This window comes from Dendropsophus ebraccatus, chromosome 1 (assembly GCF_027789765.1).
Source record: "Dendropsophus ebraccatus isolate aDenEbr1 chromosome 1, aDenEbr1.pat, whole genome shotgun sequence".
NCBI classification, from domain to species: Eukaryota; Metazoa; Chordata; class Amphibia; order Anura; family Hylidae; genus Dendropsophus; species Dendropsophus ebraccatus.
In genome coordinates this window covers 145,603,187-145,630,880 of record NC_091454.1, presented here as the reverse complement: position 1 = coordinate 145,630,880, position 27,694 = coordinate 145,603,187, and the positions used below count along the sequence as shown (strand labels likewise).

General features: G+C 43.5%; 1 protein-coding gene across 1 annotated transcript in view; it reads left to right on the top strand.

The window, feature by feature from the left end:
• Positions 1 to 9,669: 9,669 nt before the first annotated feature.
• ICE2 (interactor of little elongation complex ELL subunit 2) overlaps positions 9,670 to 27,694 on the top strand; it is a 64,890-nt gene continuing 46,865 nt past the window's right edge. The window contains exons 1-2 of the mRNA XM_069956428.1: positions 9,670 to 9,746; positions 20,102 to 20,206. Of these exons, the coding sequence (XP_069812529.1) occupies positions 9,721 to 9,746; positions 20,102 to 20,206 (131 nt within the window). The 5' untranslated portion in view covers positions 9,670 to 9,720. The remainder of the gene's footprint in view (positions 9,747 to 20,101; positions 20,207 to 27,694) is intronic.

Below are 27,694 nucleotides of genomic sequence, written 5' to 3'. Positions count from 1 at the left end.
GTACTTGGGTTTCAGTGTAATGTGGTGATCACCTTGCTTGAGAGTGTAGCACTTCCACCTCTAAAATAACAGATAACACTGATCCCCTGTCTCTTCTTGTATAGTATTCTATACTGCAGCCGCCCACACTCTGTACTAAGCAAAGAAAGCAGAAACTTTTCACTAGAAGACTAAAGTGTTTCTTTAGGGTCTAGTGTGACCAAAAGCAGCTATTTTAACTATATTTTTATACATTTTTTGGATTACATTTTCTGTATAAAAGATCCTATACAAGTATGTCAAATGGAAATCAGAAAAACTTCTCTTATACAAGATCCAATCAGAACTGTCACATCACTATTTTCAATGGCAGGCATTGACACCTTATCCATCGAACCTCTTGTAAATCTGGCTGTAGGCGACGGTAAATGATATGACGGAACACTTGAACACTGCCCACTCAGGAGTCTACTCATCCTTGCTATAGATTGTGGCATATTCATTTGGCATTATTCCCTGTTTTATGAATTGCATTTGCTTTCGTACATTCCATGAATCCTCCTGTAATTGTTTGTTAAGAACCATTTTGTTTGCACTTTTCCCCCGTTCCTTCTAATGTGCAATATGTATATAGAATATGTAAAATATATAAATACACCTTGCTCCCTCAGGGAATTACTCATCCATCTCGCTAGGCTGTCACGGTGGAGAAGATGCCAGAAAGGGGCAGTCATGATCCTGCAATTAAACTTTTTTGTAAAGGGAAACATGTCAGTTATCCTTCATTACACCACAGAAAGTTCTACTTTGGTAGTCATACATTTTGGCAGTTTAAGAGCAAAGATTTTATTTTTATTTTTTAGGCTATTGTTCAAATTATCTAAACAGATAACACAGATATCTACATAAACTATAAAAAAAAAAAACAAAGCTAAAATAGAAGCTTGCTCCACCATAGTTATTGTATAATGTTTATTTGATTGCCATGGAGGGGGTTGTTATAACCCTTGATTTTATGTGGCTGGCTCTACATTGACTACTATTATTTATGTCATTTGGTGCCAGAGGGCATTCTCTAGCAGATTCCTGTAAATACATATGTAGAGGTGGATTATATTTGCATTGATTTAAATACACTGTAAAGCTGCCCATACATAATTGTTATCTCATCAGATCCCCCTGTAAGCTATGGGATCTGCCGACAATCTAATGTGCGTGGCTGTCAGTAAACTCCATTAACTTTAACAGTATATTTTCCAAATGATAAGTGGTGCCAGTAGCGTCCAGCTGCTCATCCTCTTACAAAGTTGGGTGGGCATGTTAATTTAGAGGAGGGGGGGCAGCAGGGTTATAACTGCTGGCTGAACAGTGGCCTTTTTGCAGTTCTGAAATGTCTACGACCCCCTGTTAGTTGACCTGTTCTATTAAACAGATAACAAACCTATTACAGTGACGGGTATTTTGTGTGTGTTATTGGATGACAAAAAGATGACATAATATTTGATGTTGTATGTTAACTTGTTAGGCAGGAATTTTCTTTTAGGAGTTCTGTCTTTCTGTATCATATAATTCACAATCAGAAATATCATAGTGAAAAGCTGTTAACAAGACACCAGTGCGGTAGCCACCCTAAAGACCCTTTTAGACAGATGCATTTGGTGAAAAGACACCCCACTGCAACTTGTATCTCCACTGGCAAAGGTGTGTCTGAACGGGAGCTTGTTATCCCATATACAGTCCAATAAAGTTAGACGACACCAAATCCACTTAGACATTTTCTTTTATATTTTTCATTTTGCACAAATTGTCTTATAACAATACTATCACCACAGTGAAAGAACAGCTTGCCTTATGGAGTACACACGATTCATTGAACCAAGTCCATTCGCCCTACCGGGCTATGCAAAGTCCATGGCCCTTTTAAACAGACCCAGCAGGTCCCAATACTGAGCATTGATCTTGCTTATTGAGTCTATACACTGCTCTATTATTGTGCATGTCAGGCCACACAAAGGATCACTGAATCATTGCATTTTCCTGTTTGACGTTCGATCTCTGGTCCCTGTTACATGGGCCGATTATCCTCCTAATGATGGTTTGTAGAAACTCTTGTTACCGATTATCGGTCCATATAAAAGGGCCAGAGATTTGCCAGCAATCAAGAAACTGCTCATTCTTCTGCCACTTGGGTCTTTTATGCAGGCACTAAAATAATTACTAGTTATGAGTGGCACATTACACCAAATGAATGTGTGACCAACAATGATTAATTTAAAGGGCTGCGCAAGGCAGCAAACATCCGGGTAGTCTGACCGGAGCAATAATTGAATCATGTAAAGGCCGATTTAGAGTCCACAAGATTGGTATTTATTATCAGGACCTGCTCAGACCATCTAAAGGGGCCCTATGTGTACAACCTGTGGCTGGCAGTATGATAGGATGCCGCTGTGTGTAGCTTCTGCGAGTTTAGGGCAATCACAGCATTCATTAGGAGGAATAAATGGAAACTGTCTGCATTGAGTTTTTTACAAGTTTTGTGTAAGTAGTCTAGCACGTGGTTTCCACCTAATAATTAACATTGTATAAGGTTTTAGAGGTTTGTTTTTTGTTTTGTTTTTTTGCATTGTACTCACCGAGTGGGCATAACACTTTGCTGTAAAGTTTGCCAAAAGTTAAAACTTTTTTTTAGCCATTTTTTTGCAAATAAATTTTATAAACATGCACTACTACAACTCCTAGCATACACTGAGTGGAGAGCCAAAAGTTAGAGATTTCATCATCTCATATAGGTATTAAAATCCTAAAATGGCTAAAATCTCACAAACAAGTTACTAAATGCTCTCTGATTTTCAATATCCCTTTTCCTCATAGTCTATGTGGTAGTTTAGTCTAAACTTGCAGAAAACATCCCACCTGGCGGCTTTTGTCTTCCCTTTTATTATTTCCTATTTTTTAATCATAGATAGATACCAACGATAGACAGACAGACAGATAGATAGAAAGAAAGATAGAATCTCTATAGACTTATAGAAAGATCTTGCAGACATTAGGTCAATAGTTTGATAGGTTAAAATAAGTGCTTAGCAAAGGTGAATACAACATCAAATATTCCATAGGTTGTCATCTTTTCCACCCCAATGTATCTTCTGCTCTGTCATGTATTTGTCAGCAGGTAACATTAGTGATGGTCCTTTAGCTGGACTCCCCTGTCAATTCTGAAAGCCAAAGGGCTTAATATGAAGTAATGTGTTACCGTTTATAGCGGTGATAGCTCAGACCTTTGAGTCAATATTTCTTACTTTTTTAGACATGCTACACAAAGAGGATTCCAATATTTAAGTGACCAATTCCCTTTTGTATAATCTCCCTGTTCTGACTGGAATGTAGCACCTTCACATAAAGCCACTGAAACATGTTGATATTTAGCAGTGTTAACATTGTAGATAGTATGATTTTGTTGTTCAGCTGTTTGTTCTCTTTTTTTCCATTGTTTCTGCATCTAAAACCATTTTTGTCTACATATACAGTATATCAATATATAACTATGGATACAATAAATCCATTCTGAGAGGTTATCCAGCCATAAATAACTGAATGTCGAAGCAATAAACCTACATTGTCTTTATGTCTTGAAAATACACCGGCATGTTCAAATCTCTTCTGCTCTTTGTGTCGATATGAAATTTCTGTTTTGTCTTAGATGGTTTTAGTCTTGTGAAAAACTAGTGTATTTTATTTGTTTTACATTTTTCAGAAACTGGACAGATGAGTACAGATGATAGGAAGTGTAGAGTGTGGCCATCCCGTCAGCATCCCATATAATGCAATGGTTATTGGTACAGTTTGTCCTATGTTAGGTTTGGCATGGCAGAAACATCATTGCTGTAGTATAGGGTTTAATTAGGGTGTATTTATTTTTTTAGGTTAAACTATCTTGGCTAGCCTAAGGTTTCACTCTAAAGTGCATACAAAAGATTGGGAAGGTTTTCTAACCAAAATGCACAAAATTTGTGGTTCTGGTTGTGCCAAACAAATTGCATACATGCTATGCACCAAATTTACTTCTTACATGTTTTAGAGCCCTATTACACAGGACATTTACCAGCCAAACAGGCCGATAATCACTCGTTGTAATAAGCCCAGTGATCAGACCAAGAACAATCTCCTTTGACTATTGATAACATGGTTTTGACCTGCTGAAAATTTCATTAGTCAGCCGCAGATTTCTCTGTGTAATCGGGGATGTGCAGCCTACGAATAATAATAGAAGTAATGGGCCACATCGACGATCATTCGCACAGCATATTCTACCATGTTAAATTTTTCACATTTTCATCTAAGTTTATTATGTCTAAATAGAAGATAGTATTAATAAAACCCCCCATCATTTTTATACCTTTTTAATCAGCATCTGTACCCTAGCAATATTCAGGACCAAATATTACTAAGCCTTGCTGGAAATTTTTGTATATTTACAAGTAGAGAGTACAATTTCGAATCACGGACTAACCTAGGCCAGAGGTCCGAATGTCCAGACAGTTACAGATGTCAGGCCTGGCAGATTTTATAGAACTGCAATAGCAGATGAGCGAGAGGCTTAGTTTCTAGAGTTTTTCCCTCTATTTTGTGTTTTAATGCATGCTCTGCTTGTGATGCCTGCAGTACTTCTGAATTACTTACTAGTTCTATTACGTTCACACTACCGAACCAACACAACCTTAAGAAATTATTCTACGGTACTGCAGGCATATTAATGGCAAACTAAGGAAGCACCCCAACTATTGAGAGCCTTTTACTTTTTACTATTCGCTAGTGAACAAACTTAGGTGTATTGATTGCAAAAGTCTTTATACAGGAATCTTAAGCCATTTCTAGAGATGGGTAAACCAATGTTTGAATTGGATTCACCAGCATCTAGCCATTGGTGAGCAGCCCATCCATTGGAATGGCTAAAGGCTAAATCAGTTCACAAATTGTGAGTCACAAAGTTTGTAAAATGATTCACATATTAACTGCAGCTAGAACGTTGGAACACCCAGAAAAGCCTCCAAGAAATGTCTAGTTACCAGGATTGAACAAGTACTTAAACTGAAGGTTCACCTTTATCTGTCTTCTAGCTTATCCTTGAGACAGAAGACTAGGTTATTGGGATTGGAGCTGAGACCCTCTCTGGTCATTTTAATGAAGCTCTACCAAATACTGTGTGTCTTTTATACATCACTCTAATATTTCCATATTTCCTTGCAATGTCCCAGATGCTCTTTTTGAAATGTTCATTGTAGTCCCATAGATTTCAATAGGAGAGCCATAGGATGGAGATATACTGAATGGGTATGGGTCCGAGAAGAGAACCACAGCCACTTATGGTAGCCATTGATGGGAGCCCCAGCCTATCGACCCAACCAATCTTATCTTAAATATAAATGTGAGCCTTCCCCTTTAAGAGTACTTTAAGCCATCTAATGAATAAATGCTGAGCTACAACTGACGCACTTTTCTTGTTCCATAATTCCTTATAACATAAATATATACTTGAATAAAATGTGTTCTTTGCCTGATTTTTGGTGTGACCAGTTAAGTAACCTACCAGTGAACTACTGACCATAGCACAGCTAACTGCAATCCACCCACTGAGGAGACAATTGACCAAATGCTAGGCCAGGTTTGTGGACATTTTTTGTAATACAGAATTTAAAATAATAAGAGATACAACTTTTCATACAAAGAGTATAAAGAATAGAAAAGATCTATGCGTATATTTTAATTAAGTTAAAGCAAATCTTTCATGTGCTGGAAATAAAGGCCTAATCATCATGCAGTCTAATGAATATACATGCAATCTGTACCCTGGCAATATACAGGCTCTTTGTATCTACACATTATATGTTTCTACTCAGTGACACTTAATCTTTGTTTGACTCGCTTTCTGTAAGATGTTTGCCAGCTAAACTCTGCAGGCATCCCTGGCAGATAAAGAGGGTAGTAATATCACTATATGCTGTTAAATGCCATTTAAGTATACTCTCTGTTATAGGCTTGACGGAGCCTGATCTGTTAATTCTTTGTGTTTTTCTTGTGTGGTGCTAGCTTATGGTACTTATTTTGTGATCAAAATTAAGATCCCAGTTTTTTGGGTCTGTTCATTTTTGGCTGACTATATAAATATATACATAAATATATATTTATAAATATATATATATAACAAAACTCTGCACCTATCTGGCAGGTATCTGTATCAGACACTGAGTCCAGGGTATTCTTCTCTTAATACAATCAAACTGTAAATTATTCTGCAATAAATTTAATCAGGAACTGATTCTTGTGAGTCTCTGTGTTGTTTTGTGACTATTCTTTCTCTGGATACCATTCTAAAGATTAGAACAGACAAGACAGACAACATCTGCAGCACATAACATCTAGATCATAAACCATTATAAAAAATCCAATGGTGGATGGTCTGAAGCATAACACCTATGACGAAAGACTTCAAGGGAATGTATGACCTAGATTTTCTTATTTCTTATTTACTAATTATAGCCAGATACAAAAAAATTTATTTCATAATTTTTTAATTTCACTTTATGTACATTGGGGGCTGCTATATTGCCTGGGCTGTTTTTAATGGCATTTAGTGACATGCTTTACAGAAAGGCCCATGGACATAGACAACAATAGACAGAGTCTGTCTCTTTAAGATAAATGTAAAACATTAGTGAGCCCACTCTGTGACCTGTGAAAAAGGTCCACAGGAAGCTGTTCTTGATGCCATCTATCTACTGGTGTCACATGACGCTGTAATGCTGTACAAATCACTTTACAGCAGCCTCCGCTTATCACCACAGACACAACAGGACGTCTCAGCTTAAGGGGTTATCCAGTGCTATAAATACATGGCCGCTTTCTTTCAGAGACAACACGACTCTTGTCTCCAGTTCTGGTGTGTTTTGCAATTAAAGGGGTAGTGCGGCGCTCAGAAATTATTCACAGAATAACGCACATTACAAAGTTATACAACTTTGTAATGTATGTTATGTCTGTGAATCGCCCCGTTCCCCGTGTCCCACCACCCCCACCCGTGTACCCGGAAGTGTGGTGCATTATACATTACCTGATCCGTGTCAAGGGCCGTCCGCCATCTTGTGCCAAACGTCATCTTCGTATGGAGGGCCGAGTCGCTGCCGCCCGTCCCCCCTCCGCCGCGTCACTAATGTGCTCAGCCGCGATTGGCTGAGCACAGTTATGCTCAGCCGATCGCGGCTGAGCATCGGATGACGCTGCAGAGGGCGGACGGCATTCGGAACAGTCGGAGCTGTTCGCCGTCCACCCGAAGAAGACGTCGCTGAATGAAGATCGAAGACTGGTGTCGGCATGTGACAGGTGAGTATAGCGCACCACACTTCCGGGTACACGGGCGGGGGTGGTGGGACACGGGGAAGGGGGCCATTCACAGACATAGCATACATTACAAAGTTGTATAACTTTGTAATGTGTGTTTGTCTGTGAATAATTTTTTACCGCCGCACTACGCCTTATGGGCCGACCATTTAAAGACAACAAACAGTTAACTCACCTGGGCCTGTTCCCGGCCTCCGCTCGTCTTCTTCTCCGCACCCGTTCTTGGCGCAGTTTGATTAGACGTTCAGTAATATTTCATATAGTAGTGCCATGTATATGGGAGAAACAAAGGCATCATATGCAACACTGATATGGAAGTCCATGTACCTACAGACAAATGGACCAGCCACCTCTGGTAAGTTTACAGTACAATTGTTAATAAGTGCATGTTCCTGCACAGAACATCACACATAACATATGAACACAGAATTATCAAACAGTGAATAATCACAAAGGTTCAAGAATTTGTCATTATCCCATGTATAATAAAAAAATATGCAATACTTCTGGTGAGTTGGAATATTGACAAGACAATGAAAGGATCAGAGGCAGGAATTCTATCCTTGTCAGGTGGAACCCTACACTTTCATTAGCCTTCTGGTCCTCTAGGGAATTATGGGAATAAGTAACAAATCTAACCATAGAACATTGTACTAGACCTACTACTGGCCCTGAAACATTGTAGCAGTGCTTAGGGACTGCATTTTGAAAGGTTTAGTCATACACTTCCACAAAACTACAATTTGTATAGAGCCACATTAACATTTTGTGCACTGATGATTCATGGTTCAGGCAGCATGAACATGATGTCAGCATCCTGGAGAAAGAAATATAGGTAGGCACTCACCACTTTATTCCTTCAACGACATGCAGGATACATCTTATGCAGTGCAGGCAGCAAGGACGGCAATCACTCCACAAATATGTCCTTGCTGCCTGCACTGCAAAAGATGTATCCTGCATGTTGTTGAAGGAATAAAGTGGTGAGTGCCTAACTATATTTCTTTCTTTCTGGTTTTTAATTGAACAGCCGTACTAGTAGCAAAATGCACCACACAGTGATTCAGAACACAGTGGTACCTTGGTTTAAATGTAACTTGGTTTAAGAGTGTTTTGGTTTAAGAGCTCACAGTTTTTCAAAATTTTAACTTGGTTTAAGAGCATTGCTTTGGTTTAAGAGCTCCCTGTACTGGGTGGGAGCGGGAGTGGAGGAGGGGCATGGTCTGCATAGCGGGGTCTACAGCCCTGCACTCTGACCCAGGAAGTCTCCCTCACCTTCCAAATCATAGCAGATCCACTTCAGACTGGGGCTTACATTAGGGGACAGGACTGTGGAGGTAATCTCTCCATAGCTGTAACCCCTCTCTCCCCGGACAGAGAGTGCTGCATGTATGGGCCCACATCTGCCCTGCTCATTCCTTCATGCTCCCTGCAGTCTATGTCTGTGTTTCCCATCCTCTCCATTACTGTACAGTAACTTATAATATCACATATTCTGCTGTTTCTGAATGTTTATTTCATTTGTTTTACATGTTATTCAGAATAATAAATCATTATATTTGGGGTGTGGAACCAATTGTCTGCATTTCAATTTTTTCTTATGGTAAAATTTGCTTTGGTATAAAAGTGGATTTGGATTACAAGCACAGTCCCGGAACGAATTATACTCGTAATCCAAGGCACCACTGTATATACAATGCAGTACATAAACTGACATCAATATCCATATGTTTCTGAGAACTTGAACATGATGTCAGGTTCCCTTTAAGTGATAGAGGTCAAACATGAGGTAATGTCACAAGAGGGCAGATGCTGTGCTATATCTTTCTTGTATTGGACATATCCACGTTCGTTGGATTTTATATGAACATAAGGAGCACTGGATTAGGACACCTACCTCTGCCACTGAAGTTTGCTTATCTCTGCCCAAAAGTGTTTTATTTACTCTATCACCCCTTAGGAAAATTGTTATATTTTCTCAGATTTCTCAAGTAAAGTATATTATTGAAGGGAATTCTGTCTAGCTATACTGCCTAGCTATACTCGGCCATTTTAAGACTCGACAGCAAGACTTCTATAATTTTGCAGTCAATGAGAATAATAATAAAAGACAATCATGAAATTCTTAACATCTTAAACTAAATTTTACTGTGGAGTTTTCTACTAACGCTAAACAATTGACTTACCTGTGCAGTTAGCACCCTGACCACTAGATGGCACTGGAACACCTACGGATGTGTACAGGGAGAAGACAAGCTGCGGCGGCTGCGCGCTGGGGGTTCCTCTGGGCTGATGACGTAGATGTTGTGAGCCGCACGTGGTGCGGTAGTCGCACACATAGAGGCGATGGAGGCGGCGGGAGAGCTCAGATGGTGAGTGGGGGAGGGATGGGGACGTGTGCGGCAGTGGAGTTCTGGATGTGAGGGGGGTGATGGGCAGTGAATTCTGTACCCCTTGTTTTGCAAGGCAGCACGGTAACAAGTCACATGGTGACAGCACATCCGCAATGTTTATCTAGTAGTTGATTTTTTTTGTTTTAAAGTCACGTGATAGCTAATAGCATAAGTATCTTGGTCACATGATCTGTGTCACTGTGCTGTCCTAGTCATGTGGGTTAGAATGTTTCCGAAACTACAACTCTCATCATGCCCGGCCAGTCCAAGGCATAATGGAAGCTGCACCCTCAGGCTGGGTGGACTGGCTGCTCTTCAGGTTGGATGTGGAGAGGTGCTGTGGGGTTCCTGACACAACCATAGCATGCTGTCCCTTGTGTGCACATGAGCAGCAAGCTGACAGCTCAGGGATGGCACTAGTGACCTCACTACTCATACCTAGTTTGCTGTAACAATTCCCTATATAAGAATGATACTTGTTACATAGTATGGTGTAGATCACAGGTGTCATAGGCAGGCCCTCCAGCTGTTACACAACTACAATTCCCATCATGCCAGTTTAGCGTTGGCTGTCCAGGCCTGATGGGAGATGTAGTTTGGTAACAGCTGGAGGGCCTGCGTATGGTATACCTGGTGTAGATTTTGTCAGGTTGCTCTTCCCCATTAACATGAGTCTGTCAGCAGTTATATAGCTGTGAGAAAGAGGAGACATATGGTACCTTTCATATATGTCTGTGATTCCATAACATTAAATGTGTTTATCTTCTGGTGCTAGGTGTGAAAATGTCTTCTCCAAGCCCCAGAAATGCTGAGGGCTGTAACTCCTTACTACCTCGTATTTTCCTATTGATTGACAGCTGGAAGCTGAGCCCTGTTTCCAAATCTAACACCTTTTGCACAATTTGTATACACAGTGCAGGAACCAGATTTGGAAACAGGGCTCTGCATCCAGCTGACTATCATTCAAGCAAGAGTAGGGATGGCAGGGGGAGCAAGGAGGTGGTATAGCCCTCAGCACTTCAGGGGCTTGGGAATAAAAGCATTTTTTATGTAATGGAAGCACAGACAGTCTCCTGGTCCTAACAGCAGATGTCAGAAACAGCTTGGAATGTGAATTTTAGTTAACCAAGAAGGAAATGGCTAATATTTGGCATTTTTAAATGGGCACTGTTATTACTAATAGTTTTAAAGCAGCAAGGGAGGTGATATACTACACCTTTTGTAATTTACTTAATTTTTTTAGATGTTTTCTATATGAAATACCATGCTATACATTCAGCCACTCGAAAACTGTAGTTGAGGCTCCGTCACTAAGGCCATTTGGTCTTTAGTAACAGAAAAAAAAGAGACTAAATGCAGGAAGTGCTGTCAGTTGTCCCTCTGCTCTGCACAGACTGGCCTAGTGAAGATGAATGCTGATTGGCCAGCAGCAGTACACATCCATGTGCCAAAAAATAAAATCTTGATGAAAAAAAAAAATTAGATGATTCTCAATTTAAATCTTGCTTTTTCTTTTTTTCCCTGAATAAACTGGTAAACTGAAAATATTATTGGTGTCTGAGGCAGCAACTGTGCTGATTTACACTGTAACCTCCTTGTAGTAAAGTCCCATTATATGTTATGGGAATACTGGCTGTCATTATGGGGGTCGCTATGGCTGGTGCTGTTATAGTCCAGCACAGTGTACTTTCCACTCCATAGATATATACATTATTCTTGATATAATAGCATTAGTAACAATCTATGCATTCCCAGCCCATTCAATACAAACCCCAGCATGCCAAGCCGCAGGCCCCTTTACACATGTCGCTTCCTCAGCGCTGTATACACAACCAATATCAGTTACCCCGCTGTATGCAGCACCTGCTGGCGACCAACTGCCCCACCACCTACCCCTCCCTCATCACAGGTGATAGCTTAGATGCACTAGCACTGCTGACTGTATTTTACATGATAGGTTAAGATAGAGTGGGTCATCAGGAACACACATAATATGCTTAGATACACTGGCTCAGTAAAAAGCATCCCATACAATGGGCATAGATACACTGGTTCATCTGAGAGCTTAGATACACCCACAGAGCAGTGCATATAGCTTATGATAGACTTAAGGCCCTATTACACGAAACGATTATTGGCCGATAATTGTCTCATGTAATAGAAGACAACAATCGGCCATCATGAATGATGTTGACTGATAGTTGTCTGTTGTCTTTCAACATGTTGAAAGACAAACAACTAATATAGCAACGATCTGCTGCCATCGCTTCATGGAATAGGAGCAGCAGCAGCAGACTGCTGCTATCTGTTATGGGCTGCCTGGACAATCCAGCGATCTTTGTTATCGGTTCTATCTCTGGGTCCTGTCCTGCCCATTTTCCTACATGTGGGCAGCAGGGAGAGCAGAGGTCAAAGGTTATCAGTAATAACTCCTATCTGATAACCTCTGACCTCTGCTGTCCCTGCTGCCCGCATGCAGGACGACCTAAAGTCTTTAGATCAAGAACTGATGACAAAGATGTGTGGTTTAACGCTTCCTGCGCTGCAGCATGTAAGCGATACTGAGATTAATTACTTGTGCTGCAGCCCAAGAAGAATAAAAGAGCAGGAGGAGGATGCAACACTGATGGCTGTTTGTCCTTCTTGTAATTTTTTTTTTCCAAAAATCAAATAGTCACCCCCATCTGGGCGAATTATTCAAATTAATTTGATTACTTACCCAGCACTACCTTGCTGAGTGAATAGACTGGTGTAAGACAATCCAGCGTATGAGAATATAACATACAGCATTCACCACTGCTTCCTAAATTCAGATGAATAATTTTATTCCTATTACAAAGGCATGGGGCCGAGATACTGGGCGATCTTATTCTTCATGAGAATAACCCTTTTCGGGGAACTTCACGCATACCAGATCGTTGTTCCGCAATGAAATCCGCTGCAATTCCTGGTACTGTCATTTTGTACAGGTTTACATACTTGCAGCAGAATTTTCATCCCACTGTGAGTATGTAAAGCCCCTTCCCCCTTAACCTGCTGCAGCCTGGTGAATAGTTTACCAGTCCACGCTCCGGCTTGCTTCTGTGGCTCCCAGACATCCTGCTTAGCCAATCAGTGCGCTGTCCTGCCACTGCCACTGTTTGGCTTAGCATCAGGACATCACAGAGCTGGCAGCCACAGAAGGAGGGCGGATCGGTAAAGTATTAACTGGTCAGCGGTGGGTTAAGGGGGATGGCACTTTACATACTTGCAGCCGAATGAAAATTACGCTACGAGTATGTAAACCTATACAGAATGACAGGACACATGCGATCCTGTACGTGTGAACCCACCCTAATACTAAATACAATGGTTACTGTATGAATTGGTTCCAGTGCGACTGTTATAAGTTAAAACTATTATATCTTGAGACAAAAAATTTGTGGAAAACTAGAAATTGGTTCTGAACTCCCAAAATCCAGAAATATGGGTAAAAGGCCACATAAATAATGCAGATAAAGCAAGTCCTTACATAAGTTACAAAGAGTTTCTGGAAGCGGTTAATTCCTTTCTGTTGAGAGGACTGAGCTCCTTAAGGGTCCTGTACACTTCACATTGTGGCAGAGGTAAGAATCAGTATGGAACATGTAATACTGTACTATACCACAGAGAGGCGCTACTAAACAATCAATGACCCTTAGTAAGCATAGTGGTACAAAAACCTTCCTTTTTTCAGGGCTGTGTGAGGGCTTTAGGGTTTTGTGTAGAATGGGTTGATGCGTTCATTTGGGAACGGGCAATTTTTATCACTTTAATTTTTTTTTTTTCCAGAGGTGGGATGAAAAGAGAACAGCATTTCTGCTATTTGTATTGTATTTCAATGTAAATGACATTTTAACTTTATTTCATAGTTTGTCTCGATTATGGAGATAGATAATTTCTGCACTGCGTGTGAGGTTTCCTACTTTTACGCAGTTAGGGTGGGTTGATACTGAGGAATTCTCGCAGATAATATCTGCGGAATTCCACTGTCTGTCCGCGCGCACGGCTGCGCGCCTTTGCGCCGGCTCCATAGACATGTCACTTCTTTCGGCGGAAAGGTGCCCGGACAGACAGCGGAATTCCGCAGAGTTTATCCGCGAGAATTCCTCAGTATAAACCCACCCTTAAATGGCAGACAAATCTCGAGAGCCGTAAATGTTCCCAACAAGAGAAGTGTGTGATGGCTTATTTTTGATGGATGAATTGGTGCTTTCATTGTTACCTTTTGTTACCATTGTTAGCTTGCAGTGCTGGGTTCACATCCAGTACTCCTGGTTTTGACAGACAAGATGGTTAAAGGGGTTATCCAGTGCTACAAAAACATGGCCACTTTTCCCCCTACTGTTGTCTCCAGTTCAGGTGCAGTTTGCAATTAAGCTCCATTTACTTCAATGGAACTGAGTTTTAAAACCCCACCCAATCTGGAGACAACAGTAGGGGGAAAGTGGCCATGTTTTTGTAGCGCTGGATAACCCTTTTAAATTAAAATTTTTATTCAAAGATGGGGGGACATTTTACTTTTATTCAGCAGATATATAAATTCCTATTGTGCCAAAACAGCTGTAGTGTAGTAGTCAGGAAACACATGAGAATTCACAGTAATGATGTGTAAATTAGTGTATGCCAAGCTAGGGCTGCCGAACAACTACAACTTCTATTGCCCTGATCTGTTTGTCATTGTGGGAGTGGTAGTTCTGTTAAGTTATGGTACACTCCTGGGCATAGGGCTGTTGGCAGAAGATATGCTGGTCTATTGTTTTAGATGGTAATTTGCTTTACTAAGGTAGAATTATTTAATGAAGGATGATTTTTTTTTTTAATGTGCTAGGCAGCTAATATATACAGTTATATGCTTATAAAATGATACGGGAGTGATATATAATCTGTACCATGTGTGCTGCAGTCACTGTCTTCTGGAGTTTCCTTACTGCCCTTACTTGGCATGTGGTGAGGGCAGATGACATCACTTCCCATACACATCCACAGAGTTTAGGAGAACTGCAGATAAGCAGAGGAATGGGGAGAATTAATGCCAAAGCAAAAGATTTATTTTAACATTACCTCTTGCCGCAAAATGACGTTCCAGGAACATCATGTAAAGCTGGTAGTTCCTGCAACATGATGTTCCGGGAACGTCATGTTGTCCCTGCCTCCCCCCGCTGTCCCTAGCGGTGATTGGGTAGCAGGAGGAGGCTGTCTCACACACCCTCCTCCTGCTGCCCTTGCCCGGAGGGGAGCAGCGCTCCCTCTGGACAGTTAACCCCATAGGCGCCACGGTGCGTGGGACCTCAGCATCTATAGCAGGGGTCCTCAACTGGCAGACCCCTGGCCAGACTCGACAACCGCCCGGATCTGGCGGGACAGTAATGTCCCGGGACAGGCCCCATGTGTCCCGCAGCCCCATAGGCGTTCTGTCCTTAGATTTCAGTACGCTCGTGGAGCTAAGGGCAGTGTCGGCCTGGCCACCGGCTGATACAGCTCTCTGGGGACGTTCTCTGAGGTCACTGTAGTGCGCTCTGATGGTGAATCCCCGGGACGTCCCCAGAGAGCGCGTATCAGCCGGAGGCCCGGCCGACAGGAGCGGGGGAGCAAGGTGCTAGGTTGTGTTGTTTTTTTGTTTTTTTTTGTCTAGGCGACATGTACAAGAAGGCTATATGGGAGGGGGAGAGAGCACAGGGATATATACTACAGGGGGAGCAATAGGGGGGCTATATGGGAGGGGGAGAGCGCACAGGAGGGCTATATACTACTGGGGGAGAGCACAAAGGGGACTATATATTGGGGGAGAGTCCACAAGGGGGCTATATACTACTGGGGGAGAGCACACAGAGGGGCTATATACTACAGGGGGAGAGCGCACAGGGAGCTATATACTACTGGGGGGAGCGCACAGGGGGCTATATACAACTGGCGGGGAGCGCACAGGGGGCTATATACTACTGGCGGGGTGCGCACAGGGGGCTATATAATACTGGGGGAGAGCACAGGGGGCTTTTTACTACTAGGGGAGAGCACAGGGGGCTATATACTACTGGCGGGGAGCACATAGGGGGATTTCTAGAAACACTGGAATAAGGGGAATAAATAGTGAGTGGTATTTCTCAGATGGTATTTGCTGTGTTAGAGGGAAAAAATGGATTAAAATGGAATATCTGCAAAAAAAAATGAAAATTTCAAATTTTTCCTGCGAAATACCTAAAGGGTTAATAAACTTATGAAATGTTACTTTGAATACTTTGAGGGGTGCAGTTTTTACAGTGGAGGGATTTATGGGGGTAACTAACATTCAGCCTCAAATCCACTTCAGATTTGAACTGGTACCTAATAAAATCAGAATTTGAAATTTCTCTGAAAATTTTAATAAATCGCTGCAAAATTTCGAAGCCTTCTAACATCCTGAAAAGTAAAAGGACGTTCACCAAATGATGCCACTATAAAGTAGACATGTTGTAGATGTTGCAGTAATAATTAGTTTATGTGGCATAACTATTTTTCTTAGAACAAGAGAATTTTTAATATAAAGAAACGTAAATTTTTTAAATTTTTGCGCAAATGGTTTTTTTTTGTTTTTTTTTTGCACAAAAAACTACTGGTGTATCAACCAAAGTATACCACAAACATAAAGAGGAATATGTCACGAAAAAACAATCTCAGAATAACAGCGATAGTTAAAAGCACCGCAAAGTTATCACTACATAAAGAGAGACAGGTCAGATTTGAAAAATAGGCCCTGGTCATTAAGGCCAAAACAGGCTGCAGAGGCAAGGGGTTAATAAGGGTCTAGGAAGGATCACAGGCACTGCCCAAGCAAGCCTGCATGGATTTTTTTAAGATGTTTGAGGACAGGTATGGTTTAATTATTGTACTTCTCTAGCAGTCAGAGTGAAGGATTAAAATGTCTGAATGCTAGAGCATTTTACAATGTGGCTAAGGGTAGAGGTTATCTCAGAGCTTATCTCCCTATAATAGTAGGTGGTGGATTGGAAGGACAGCTCTATTGTTCTGTTAATAGACCTGAATAAACATGGCTTAGACAGCCGCAATGACAAGTGGAAAAAATATATAGAGAGTCAGCTAAGCAGTTTCCATACACTTTCATCGAGAAGAAAGAGAATTGGACATGTTGTCCAAAAACAGGACAACTCTAGGAAGTTATCACAAATTGTACAGACTAGAAATACTAAATACCGTTGATCCTCATACTAATCTTTACATACTGGGAACACCTCAGAAGACGTGTTGTTTTGGGGATGCTCTCCTAGTTGTCTAGTCATCATCGTTTAGCCCTAGTCAGAAGATGCAGATGTTTTTACCCATGTTTCTTTACACTTCCACTTCAACTTCAAGAACAGACTTCTCTTTCTGCCTGTGGCCACATATGCATCCCGAATGCGTTCTGAGGAAACCACCCTCTATTTCTCCCCCTATGGTTGCTGATAATTGCAGCAACATTGCATGTCTATTGAGGGGAAGAAATGCAGGTGTAGTTTCCACCATGTTTAAAACACATTTCAAACACACTTGTGGAAACTTAGCTAGATACTGTATATTCCCACTGGCAGCATCCTGGTCCTGCTTGCAGTGTTCACTGCTTCAGACTTGATCTTGCCTGCTTTTCCACCACAATCCTAGCTCCCTTGGGGCTGATGGTGTCTGTAGGTGTCCTTGTTCCTCACAGTCTCTGTTTGTTACCAGTATGTCTCCTCCAATTCCTTATCCACCTCCTGCACCTTTTTAAAGTTGCTCCACATGTTCCTCCTTACCTGAGCGTTGTTGGTTCCTTGTGTTCCTTGTATCCTGACCCTGATTCTCGAATTACACTTGACTGCCTTACACTTTCTGTATGGTTTGCCAGACTGAATGACGAGGCATCTTAATGTAGTGCTTAATACCTCTGCCCGCCTGTACGACATTACTGCTCTGCTTCTTGTCACAGCCTCTCCTGCACTTCCAGTCTCTTCGTGCCCTGACCAAGGCACTGTAGGTGACCAGCTACTCCTGCTCCACACTAGTATGGGGATTTTAAGTCCTATCAAGGCTTTCTGAACCATTTTGTGCTGCATGGGCACAAGTCTCCCACAGAATGATCTAAGGTGTAGTTTATTATTTCCCTGCTGTCCAGAGAGGCCTTTGGGAGTGTGACTGCCCAGAGACTAGGAACCTGCATGCATCTCTGACCACATTCCATTTGGATTTTGAAGTACCAAGCCACAAATCCTCTGCTGCCTCACTTACTCTAGGGTTTACAAACCTTAGGCTAAAACACCATTAGGGTGCGTTCACACCTACAGGATCTGCAGCAGATCTGCAGCAGATTTGATGCTGTGTTCAGTTATTTAAATGAAATCTGCTGCAGAAAATCAGCTGCAGATCCTGTAGGTTTGAACGCACCATTAAACTACACACCCTGGCTGCAGAACTATCCTGCAACAAGGAGGCTTAAAGGGGTAGTGCACCCAAAAAAAATTTCTTTCAAATCAACTGCTGCCATGAAGTGCCAGAGATTTGTAATTTACTTCTATTAAAAAATCTCAAGCCTTCCAGTACTTATCAGCTGCTGTATGCCCAGCAGGAAGTGGTATTATTTCCAGTCTGGAGAGCAGGAGAGGTTTTCTATGGGGATTTGCTCCTTCTCTGGACAGTTCCTGACATGGACAGAGGAAGCAACAGAGAGCACTGTGTCAGACAGGAAAGAAAACACCACTTCCTGCTGGACACACAGCAGCTGATAAGTACTGGAAGGCTTGAGATTTTTTAATAGAAGTAAATTACAAATCTCTGGCACTTCATGGCAGCAGTTGATTTAAAAGAAAAATTTTTTTGGTGCACTACCCCTTTAACTGTCACTCTTCTTGGAAGGTTCTTCTGGGGATGCTGTAAGGAGGTTGCACATATCAGAAGACCTGCTCGCCTTGCTCCTTCATTTCAAAGATTCCTGCAGTCTTCTACTTCTGCCGCTTTGCAAGAGTAGAACGCCTTAAAGGGGTTGTCCGGCGATAAAAAATTATTCACAGAATAACACACATTACAAAGTTATACAACTTTGTAATGTATGTTATGTCTGTGAATGGCCCCCTTCCCCGTGTCCCACCACCCCCACCCGTGTACCCGGAAGTGTGGTGCGCTATACATTACCTGTCACGTGCCGACCACGGTCTCCGATCCTCAGCAGTGACGTCTTCTTCGGGAGGCCGGCGGATCTTCCCGAGTGCCGGCCACCCTCTGCAGCGTCATCCGAAGCTCAGCCGCGATTAGCTGAGCATAACTGTGCTCAGCCAATCGCGGCTGAGCAGCTGATGACGTGGCCGCGTCATCAGCCGCGATTGGCTGAGCACAGTTATGCTCAGCCAATCGCGGCTGAGCTTCGGATGACGCTGCAGAGGGCGGCTGGCACTCGGGAAGATCCGCCGGCCTCCCGAAGAAGACGTCACTGCTGAGGATCGGAGACCGTGGTCGGCACGTGACAGGTAATGTATAGCGCACCACGCTTCCGGGTACACGGGTGGGGGTGGTGGGACACGGGGAAGGGGGCCATTCACAGACATAACATACATTACAAAGTTGTATAACTTTGTAATGTGTGTTATTCTGTGAATAATTTTTTATCGCCGGACAACCCCTTTAAACTATCAGAACAGGAGCATCAACATCAGCGATTTTAGAACCTGTGTCTGTATTGTGGGGACAAGACTCACTTCATACAGAACTGCCTACTGAAGCAGGGAAACTACAGTGCCTAGGATTAGTAGGAGATATGATCCTAGATGGAGAAGAGTTCGCATACTGAAGTCCCTATTTCCACCTCTGCCCTCCTGGATTCTGGCTTTGTCAGGTACCTTATCCAACAGGTGCAAGTCCACAAGTGTACTTTTCCCATGCGCTGTATGGATAAAACTGCAAGATCTGTCCAGGTAGCATTTATGGAAAATTAAAGCTTAGTCTGTCAATGAAAAATCTACAGAACAGCAAGCACCAGTAATGAACTAATAGCACACCGGTCAATTCATGTAGAAAAACTTACATTTCATTGCATACAACTACGTGGAAAAGGAGTCCCCTAAGTTAAGCATAGGACAGAGTAAGCACCACGAAAGGCAGATGGGTAAACCTGGCTTTAGTTGTGTGGACTGTAGATGAATATGCATGTATAGATAGATAGATATCAGTATATAGATAATTTTATTATTTTTCTTAGCCTGTCTGTGATCAGGGGAACCCTCATCTTGTTTGCCTTGGTTATGTCATGATTGTCATTGGTGAGAAATCCATTTCATCAATTTGTCATATGAGCCTTCAATGTTTTTTCCTTGCAGGGATATTGAACCTTGCAATGGCAGAAGCTGTTTCTTCACAAGTGAGTCTTATGAGAAATATTCCTTGGGTCCCACACTGGCTGAATTGTTGCTCCTCTCCAGCAGGTAAATCTTTTGTCCTTTTTTATATTTCATGTCTAAAGGAAATGTTCTTAGTGTGTTTGCCATGCTTTACGCCTCCTCTCTGTTCTGATTTCAGTGACACTGTTACCATAGTATAGACCTGAAAGGGATTTCTAAGAATGTTTTCCTCTCCCAGAAAATGTCTTCTTCTAGGCTAGGTTTCCATAGGGAAGCTGGTGTGATTGTGAAACAAAGCATTTGACAGTTTCCAAACTGATATAGAGAGTTTTTATTGTAAAAAAAAAAAGTGTATAGGGTTCCCCACACTTACATAACCAGCCAGGTTAAAAAAAACAAACAAATAGTAGCAACCTGATAGTACCAGGGTGTAAATGGCTATTTATTTTGTCCCTCCACAGCCTAATAATACCATCCTACCACCATCCAGTTCAGGAGCGCCATCTTTGATGCTTTGGGACTACCGATACCTGGCTCTTCCCTAGTACTCCTGGTGCGGTGGGTGCTGGGGTAGTAATTGGGGGGGGGGGTTTAGAGTTAGCCATTTTATACCAGCTGACACTAAGCCCCGGCTAAAATAATGGATGCCGTCTATCAGATGGCTTCCACCAATAAGCCTGTAAAGCAAAGAAAAAAACCACAACACATATTTGATAAATATTTTTTAGTATCAAACAGATCAATTTTATTGCAATCTCATGGCAATGCATAGTACAAGCATATGGGCCTTTTCGGCCTCCATAGAGAACAAAGAAAAAAGAGCAATCAAGCAAGTAATGATCATAGGGCACAAACAGAAATAGTGCAGTACAGTATCAATAGCTAAAATAAATAGCAAGTAGTGCCAAATCAAGTAGTAATATAGTACGAAATATCCCTCACGTGGGAAGAGGTATACCATGGTCTCCAGGTTCGTTCAAACGCCTCCACTGTATCTCCCCTGGTCGCAGCAATTTTTTCAGATAACATGATATCGTTGACCCTGTCCTTCACCTTATCTAAGTGAAGATGAGGTTTTTTCCAACTGGAAGCTATATATATTCTGGCTGCCATTAAAATAAGTTGAGCCAGCTTAAATGGCCTATAGGGCATACGGGAGGGTTTGACACCAAATAGACATAGCTAAGGCGTTGAACGGAGAGGGCATCCCACCACGTCCACCGCCAGCTGAACCACTTGTGACCATAGGGTCTGCACCACTGGGCACAACCACCAAATATGATGCATGTCACCAGTGGCTTGACAGCCCCGAAAGCAAAGGGGAGAAACTGTAGGATAAATTGCATGTAGCCTAGCAGGGACATAATATGCTCTATGGAGAATTTTAAGGGCAGTTTCAGAAAGCGCTACCTGCCAGCTGCCCTTACTAAGGAGCTCACTGCTAGTTTGCCATTAAAGGGGGGACATAGTGATATGTAGGTCTGACTCCCATTGGGTCATATAAGGAAGTTTATGATCAGGCGGGAGTGAGTTCAGCAAACTGTAGAGAGTAGACAACATTCCAATCCTATCAGGGGTGTATAAAGCTAGTCTCTCAAAGTCGGACGGAGAAATTTCAGCTCCAACCGCCTTAAGAGAGGAAAAGAAGGAATAAATTTGTCGTAATCGGTATATTTCAGGTGGAGGTGGACTAGATTGGCGGGCGCACTCCTCCATAGTATACAAACGTTTTCTACATAAAAAGTCCTGTAGTTTAAGCAGTCCATTGGCTTTCCACCAGGCAAACTGGATCTGCAGCAAACCGGGAGGGAAGCAGGGATTTCCAAACAGGGGGGACAACGGAGAGACAGCAGATTGCAATTTATATTTAAAGCGTACCTTTCTCCAGAGCGCCAGAGAATGGAGCACTATTTGGGCTGAGGCATGTAACCGTGGCAGAGTGGGCAAACAAGACCACATTAGGGCTGGTAATGAATAAGGTGACACAAGGTCCGACTCCAATCGAACCCAACTAGGGGCAGCATTAGGGGTGTTAACCAACAGCAGTTGGGACAACCGTGCTGCAGTGTAATAGTTGCGCAGATGAGGTACCGATAAACCCCCAGAACGTTTATGAATCAGCATTATCTTTTTAGGAATTCGCGGCCGTCTGCCATTCCAAATGAATCGCATAAGGTCACGTTGGAGACTCATCAAATCAGAGTTAGCCAATGGTATGGGCAGGCACCGGAAATAGTATAAGATACGTGGTAGCACCACCATCCTGACCGCATTTATTCTGCCTATCCAAGAAAGGTGAGGAACATTCCATTTTTTAAGATCAGCTCTAAATGAGGAGAAAAGAGAGGGATAATTGGAAGAATAGAGCGTAGAAAGAGTTAAAGGGACGTTGCAATATAGAGTTTCAGATTTAGATTGGTTGAGCCTGAGGCCGGAGAGCTTCTCAAAGTCGTTAAGGACAGTCAAGAGGTTTGGGAGGGAGGTTAGTGGGGAGGTAAGGGTAAGGAGGGAATCATCAGCAAAGAGATGTATCTTATATGAACAATCAGCTATATCAACTCCCTTGACATTAGGATTTAGGCGAAGGGAAGTCCCCAGGGGCTCCATCGCAAGGGCAAAGAGTGCTGGGGATAGAGGACACCCCTGGCAGGTTCCGCGTGCTATGCAAATAGGTTGAGCAGTGGAGGAAGGAAGTTTAAGGTAAGCAGAGGGGTTGGAATAAAGAAGGTGAAGTATATGAGTAAAAGATCCTCCGAATCCCATAGTGCTCAGGACTTCAAATAGGTATGTCCACGACACACTATCAAAGGCCTTCTCAATATCGAGACCTAACAACATCAGAGGTTGTGAATGGGAATTAGACCACTGAATAAGGTCTAGCACTTTGTGTACATTATCTGGGGCCTGTCTCCCAGGGATAAAGCCAACCTGATCACTATGTATGAGGGAGGGAAGGAGGAGGTTTAACCGAGAGGATAGAATGGAAGTGAGAAGTTTGGTATCTAAATTTATGAGAGAGATTGGGCGGTAGTTGCCTGTTCTCGTGGGGTCCTTATGGGGTTTGGGGATCACCGTAATTAGCGCATCCAGGAATTCAGAAGGCACAGAGGTACTATCCTGTAAAGAGTTATAGAAGGAGAGGAGAGGTTTCACAAGAAGGGATATACATTTTTTATAGTATAGTGCTGAGTACCCATCTGGGCCCGGGGCTTTGCCCAACTTCAATCGGCCTATAGCATCAGTCAGTTCTTCCGCCGTTATAGGGCGGTTCAGGGCGATGGGTATGGGCCAACCATATCCAGCAGGGGTCCGACGATAACGCATTAGTTTGAAAAAAAGACTGGAGTTCCTCTTGCATTTGCTGCCTTATTCGGGGATTCGTAAGGAGAGATTCATTAAGTCTCCATCTAAATGGAGTAGCTAATTTTCCTGCAAGATCAAACTCCACTAACACTGCGTCATGGTCGGACCAGGCTGATACAACATGTCGGGCATATAACAAATGCGGTAAAAACTTAGAGTTAGTTAATATCCAGTCTATTCTAGTGTAATGACGATGGGTAGGGGAGTAATAAGAGTAGCTCCGAGCCACACCATTACATTCTCTCCAAGTGTCCGCAATGCCCAAAGTTTGGAAGGATGATGTCAAGAGGCGTTGTTGCGAGCCTGTACGCCGCAAAGGGGCAGTATTCGATCTATCCAGCCGACCATTATATACCATGTTAAAATCCCCCGCCCATAATAAAACATCATATTGCAGATCAGAAAGGGTGGTACAAAGAGACGAGAAAAATGTCAGGGGATCGTCTGTTGGGGCATAGGAGTTGACAAGACAAATTTTCTTATCATAGACTGTACCTTGCAGAATGAGAAACCTGCCTTCAGGGTCCACGACAACCTCGTGTATTTTAACAGGGAAAGAATTATGAAACAATATTAACACCCCTCTGGATTTGGTGTGGTACGTGGCCATATAGTGAACAGAATATTGGGGGTGAAAATATTTAGGATGGGAATTTGGAGTAAAGTGACATTCTTGTAGTGCTATAATATCTGGCTTATGTTTAGCGTAGTCCCTGAAGGCTTTTTTCCTCTTTATACGGGAATTGAAACCCCCACATTATGAGAAATGATCCTACACATTATAACGTGCAAAACATTGTGCTAATAAGACCTGGTAGAACAGATGGATCCCACGAGACCCTAGTGAAGTCCAATGGAAGGGAGACATCCCACGGAGGAATAAGAGGCACTTAACAAGCATACATAACACAAGACATGGACTGCACTGAAGAACTAGAGGAAACAAAGACAAAGAAACAAAAACAAACTTAAAAGTCTGTAAACTTGTGGCTGGAATGGCGGCTAGCAAAACAGTATGCCAGCCACTTCCAAGCATACCCGAAGGTACAGTAGGCAACATGAATAACTATCCGCGACCGGCCGCGGTAAACCAATGCTGGCAAGAAGGGAACTAGTTACTGTAGGAAAGAGAGAGTTAGTCAGTCTGCTGCCGGATCATCCTCCACTCCTTGAAATCTACGACGGGCAGGATTCTTGGGTGCGTTCCAGGAGCGCATCGGGCGTGGAGCCCTCTGTGGTTTAGGAGGGAGCCCTCCGTCCTCACAGGTGATATCTTCTTTCTTGAGGGCCTCACGTGCTTCCAGGGTGGTGCGGACCAGGTAGGTATGTCCGTTGATAGCAAAGCCCAAAGAGAATGGAAAGCCCCATCGGTATCTTATTCCTTGCTTCACCAAGGCCATGGTGATGGGGCGGAAGGAGCGTCGACGTTCTAAGGTAGATGGAGCTAAGTCTGTGTATAAGTGCACGGAGGGGGGCATCCCCGGCAGGGGGTCCCGATTACGTGCTGCTGCCATAATTAGGTCCCCCATTTTAGGGTAATGGAGACGCAGTATAATGTCCCTCGGGGTGTCAGCATTGCGGGGCTTAGTCAGTGCTCTGTGTATTCTATCAAATCGGAGCATTTCTGCCAAAGCATCAGGAAGTAGGGCCATAAAGAGGGTAGTGACTGTGGACTTCAGGTCCACATAAGATTCAGCCATACCTCTTATTCGGATGTTTGCCCTGCGAGAGCGATTCTCCAAATCCTCAAGTTTGAGCTCCATCATATCTAAACGTTCAGCATGCTCAATAACGTCTTGGCGATCTGAGTCCAGCGTGTCCGCTATCTCATCTACTTTTTGCTCCACATCAGAGACACGTTGGTCCAGTTCATGAATTTGTGCAGTAAAATCAGAAAGAGCTTTGTGCAATTCTTGCCTGAATAGAGTCTTGATGGAGTGAAATAACGCTGGAGTGTCCTGAGGATCGGGGAGCTGAGCTGCGTCATCCTCTGAGGCCTGGGAGGGAGCTAAGATGGCGCCCGTGCTTTCCTGTGAGGCCTGCATGGCGCGGAAGACGTCCGGGATAGACTGGGAAAGACGGCTGGTAAGTCGCTCTTTAGTCTTCCGGACACTTCTAGGCAGAGTCCCCTTCCGGCCGGACATAGTTTGGTGCTGATGTGCCAAATAATGGCGCTGCTTTATGCCGATTTCACCGCGGGTAGAGCGGAGCTCACATGAGACGCGTCCTCCTCAGTGAGCCGCGCGCATGCGCCTCTTGATAAATATTTTTTATTTTATTTAAAAAAAAAAATCTGCTGGTCATTGACATAGTCTATGGAATCTGATGTAATCCTCTGGATACCAATATGTGAAAAACAAAGAGGAGAGACACGCAAAAAAGTTAGGAGGAGAACACCCATTATTTTGACAGGTGTTCTGTTCCTTACAGTATGCAGCATATTTACAGCTAACTGCTTACAGATACATTGTATCCTCATTTAACCGCCTGCTGGCTTGACTGTTCTCACACTGCACTCATACCAGCAAGGAAGGGGGTTAAAGGGGTAGTGCGGCGGTAAACAATTATTCACAGAATAACACACATTACAAAGTTATACAGCTTTGTAATGTATCTTATGTCTGTGAATCGCCCCTTTCCCGTGTACCCGGAAGTGTGGTGCATTATACATACCTGATCTGTGTCACGCATGTCCGCCATCTAGTGCCAAGACGTCATCTTCGGCCGGCCGGCCGAACCGCTCCGACTGTCCCTAGTGCCGGCATAACTCTGCTCAGCCAATCGCGGCTGATGAGGCTGCAGAAGGCGACCAGGGTGATTCCCAGACATAACATACATTACAAAGTTGTATAACTTTGTAATGTGTGTTATTCTGTGAATAATTGTTTACTGCCGCACTACCCCTTTAATAGTCTTAACCCCTGATTCCTGGGGTGGGCTGCGCTGCAAGTAAAGCTATAAGTGGTGCATACTCATGGATCAGCGCCACTGGTAGGGCTGGGCGATATGGGCCAAAATTAATATCGCGGTTAATCGCACATGTAGCTGCGGTAACGATAACTGAACGATAATTTTGACACGCACTTTTTTTCAAACCACACCCACTTGCTATGAAAAACTGGCAATATCAAAAAAAGTAAAAAAAAGAACTCACTGAGCATGACTTTACGGGGGGGGGGGGGGTGTATGACTGTACAGGGGGGGGCGGACAGGGGTGTATGACTATACAGAAGGGGCAGATAGGGGTGTATGACTATACGGGGGGGATAGGGGTGAATGACTATACAGGGGGGGATAGGGGTGTATGACTATACGGGGGGGGGCAGATAGGGGTGTATGACTATACAGGGGGGACGGATAGGGGTGTATGACTATACAGGGGGGTGTATGACTATACAGGGGGGCAGATAGGGGTGTATGACTATAAAGGGGGGATAAGGGTGTATGACTATACAGGGGGGCAGATAGGGGTGTATGACCATACAGGGGGGATGGATAGGGGTGTATGACTATACAGGGGGGTGTATGACTATACAGGGGGGGCAGATAGGGGTGAATGACTATACAGGGGGGGATAGGGGTGTATGACTATACGGGGGGGGCAGATAGGGGTGTATGACTATACAGGGGGGTGTATGACTATACAGGGGGGGGGCAGATAGGGGTGTATGACTATACGGGGGGGCGGATAGGGGTGTATGACTATACGGGGGGGCGGACAGGGGTGTATGACTATACAGGGGGGGGATAGGGGCGTATGACTATACAGGGATGGGAGGACAGGGGTGTATGACTATACAGCAGGGGTGGGGAGCCTCCGGCCCGCGGCTCCCCTGTGACATGCGCCGCTCTGGAGGGGAAGGAGCCGGCATTCACAGCACTGTCCTGTGTCTGGGACAGCTGCCGGACACAGGAGGATGCTGTGAGTGCCGGCTCCTTCCCCAGCAAAGCGGCGCACATCTTCTGTCTTCCTGCTCTCCTGTGATGTGCGCCGCGCTGGTGAGGCAGAAACCGGCATACACAACATCTTCCTGTGTCTGTGCCAGCTCCTTCCCCAGCAGAGGGGCGCACGTCTTCTGACTCCTGCGGGCCGCGCGCGGTGACGTCATTTCATCGCGCGCCGCCTGCAGGAGAAGACCGGCAAAGAAGAGAGGAGGGAGAAGAGGACCTGGGCAGCGTGGGAGCCACCAGGGACATCCCTGCCACCAG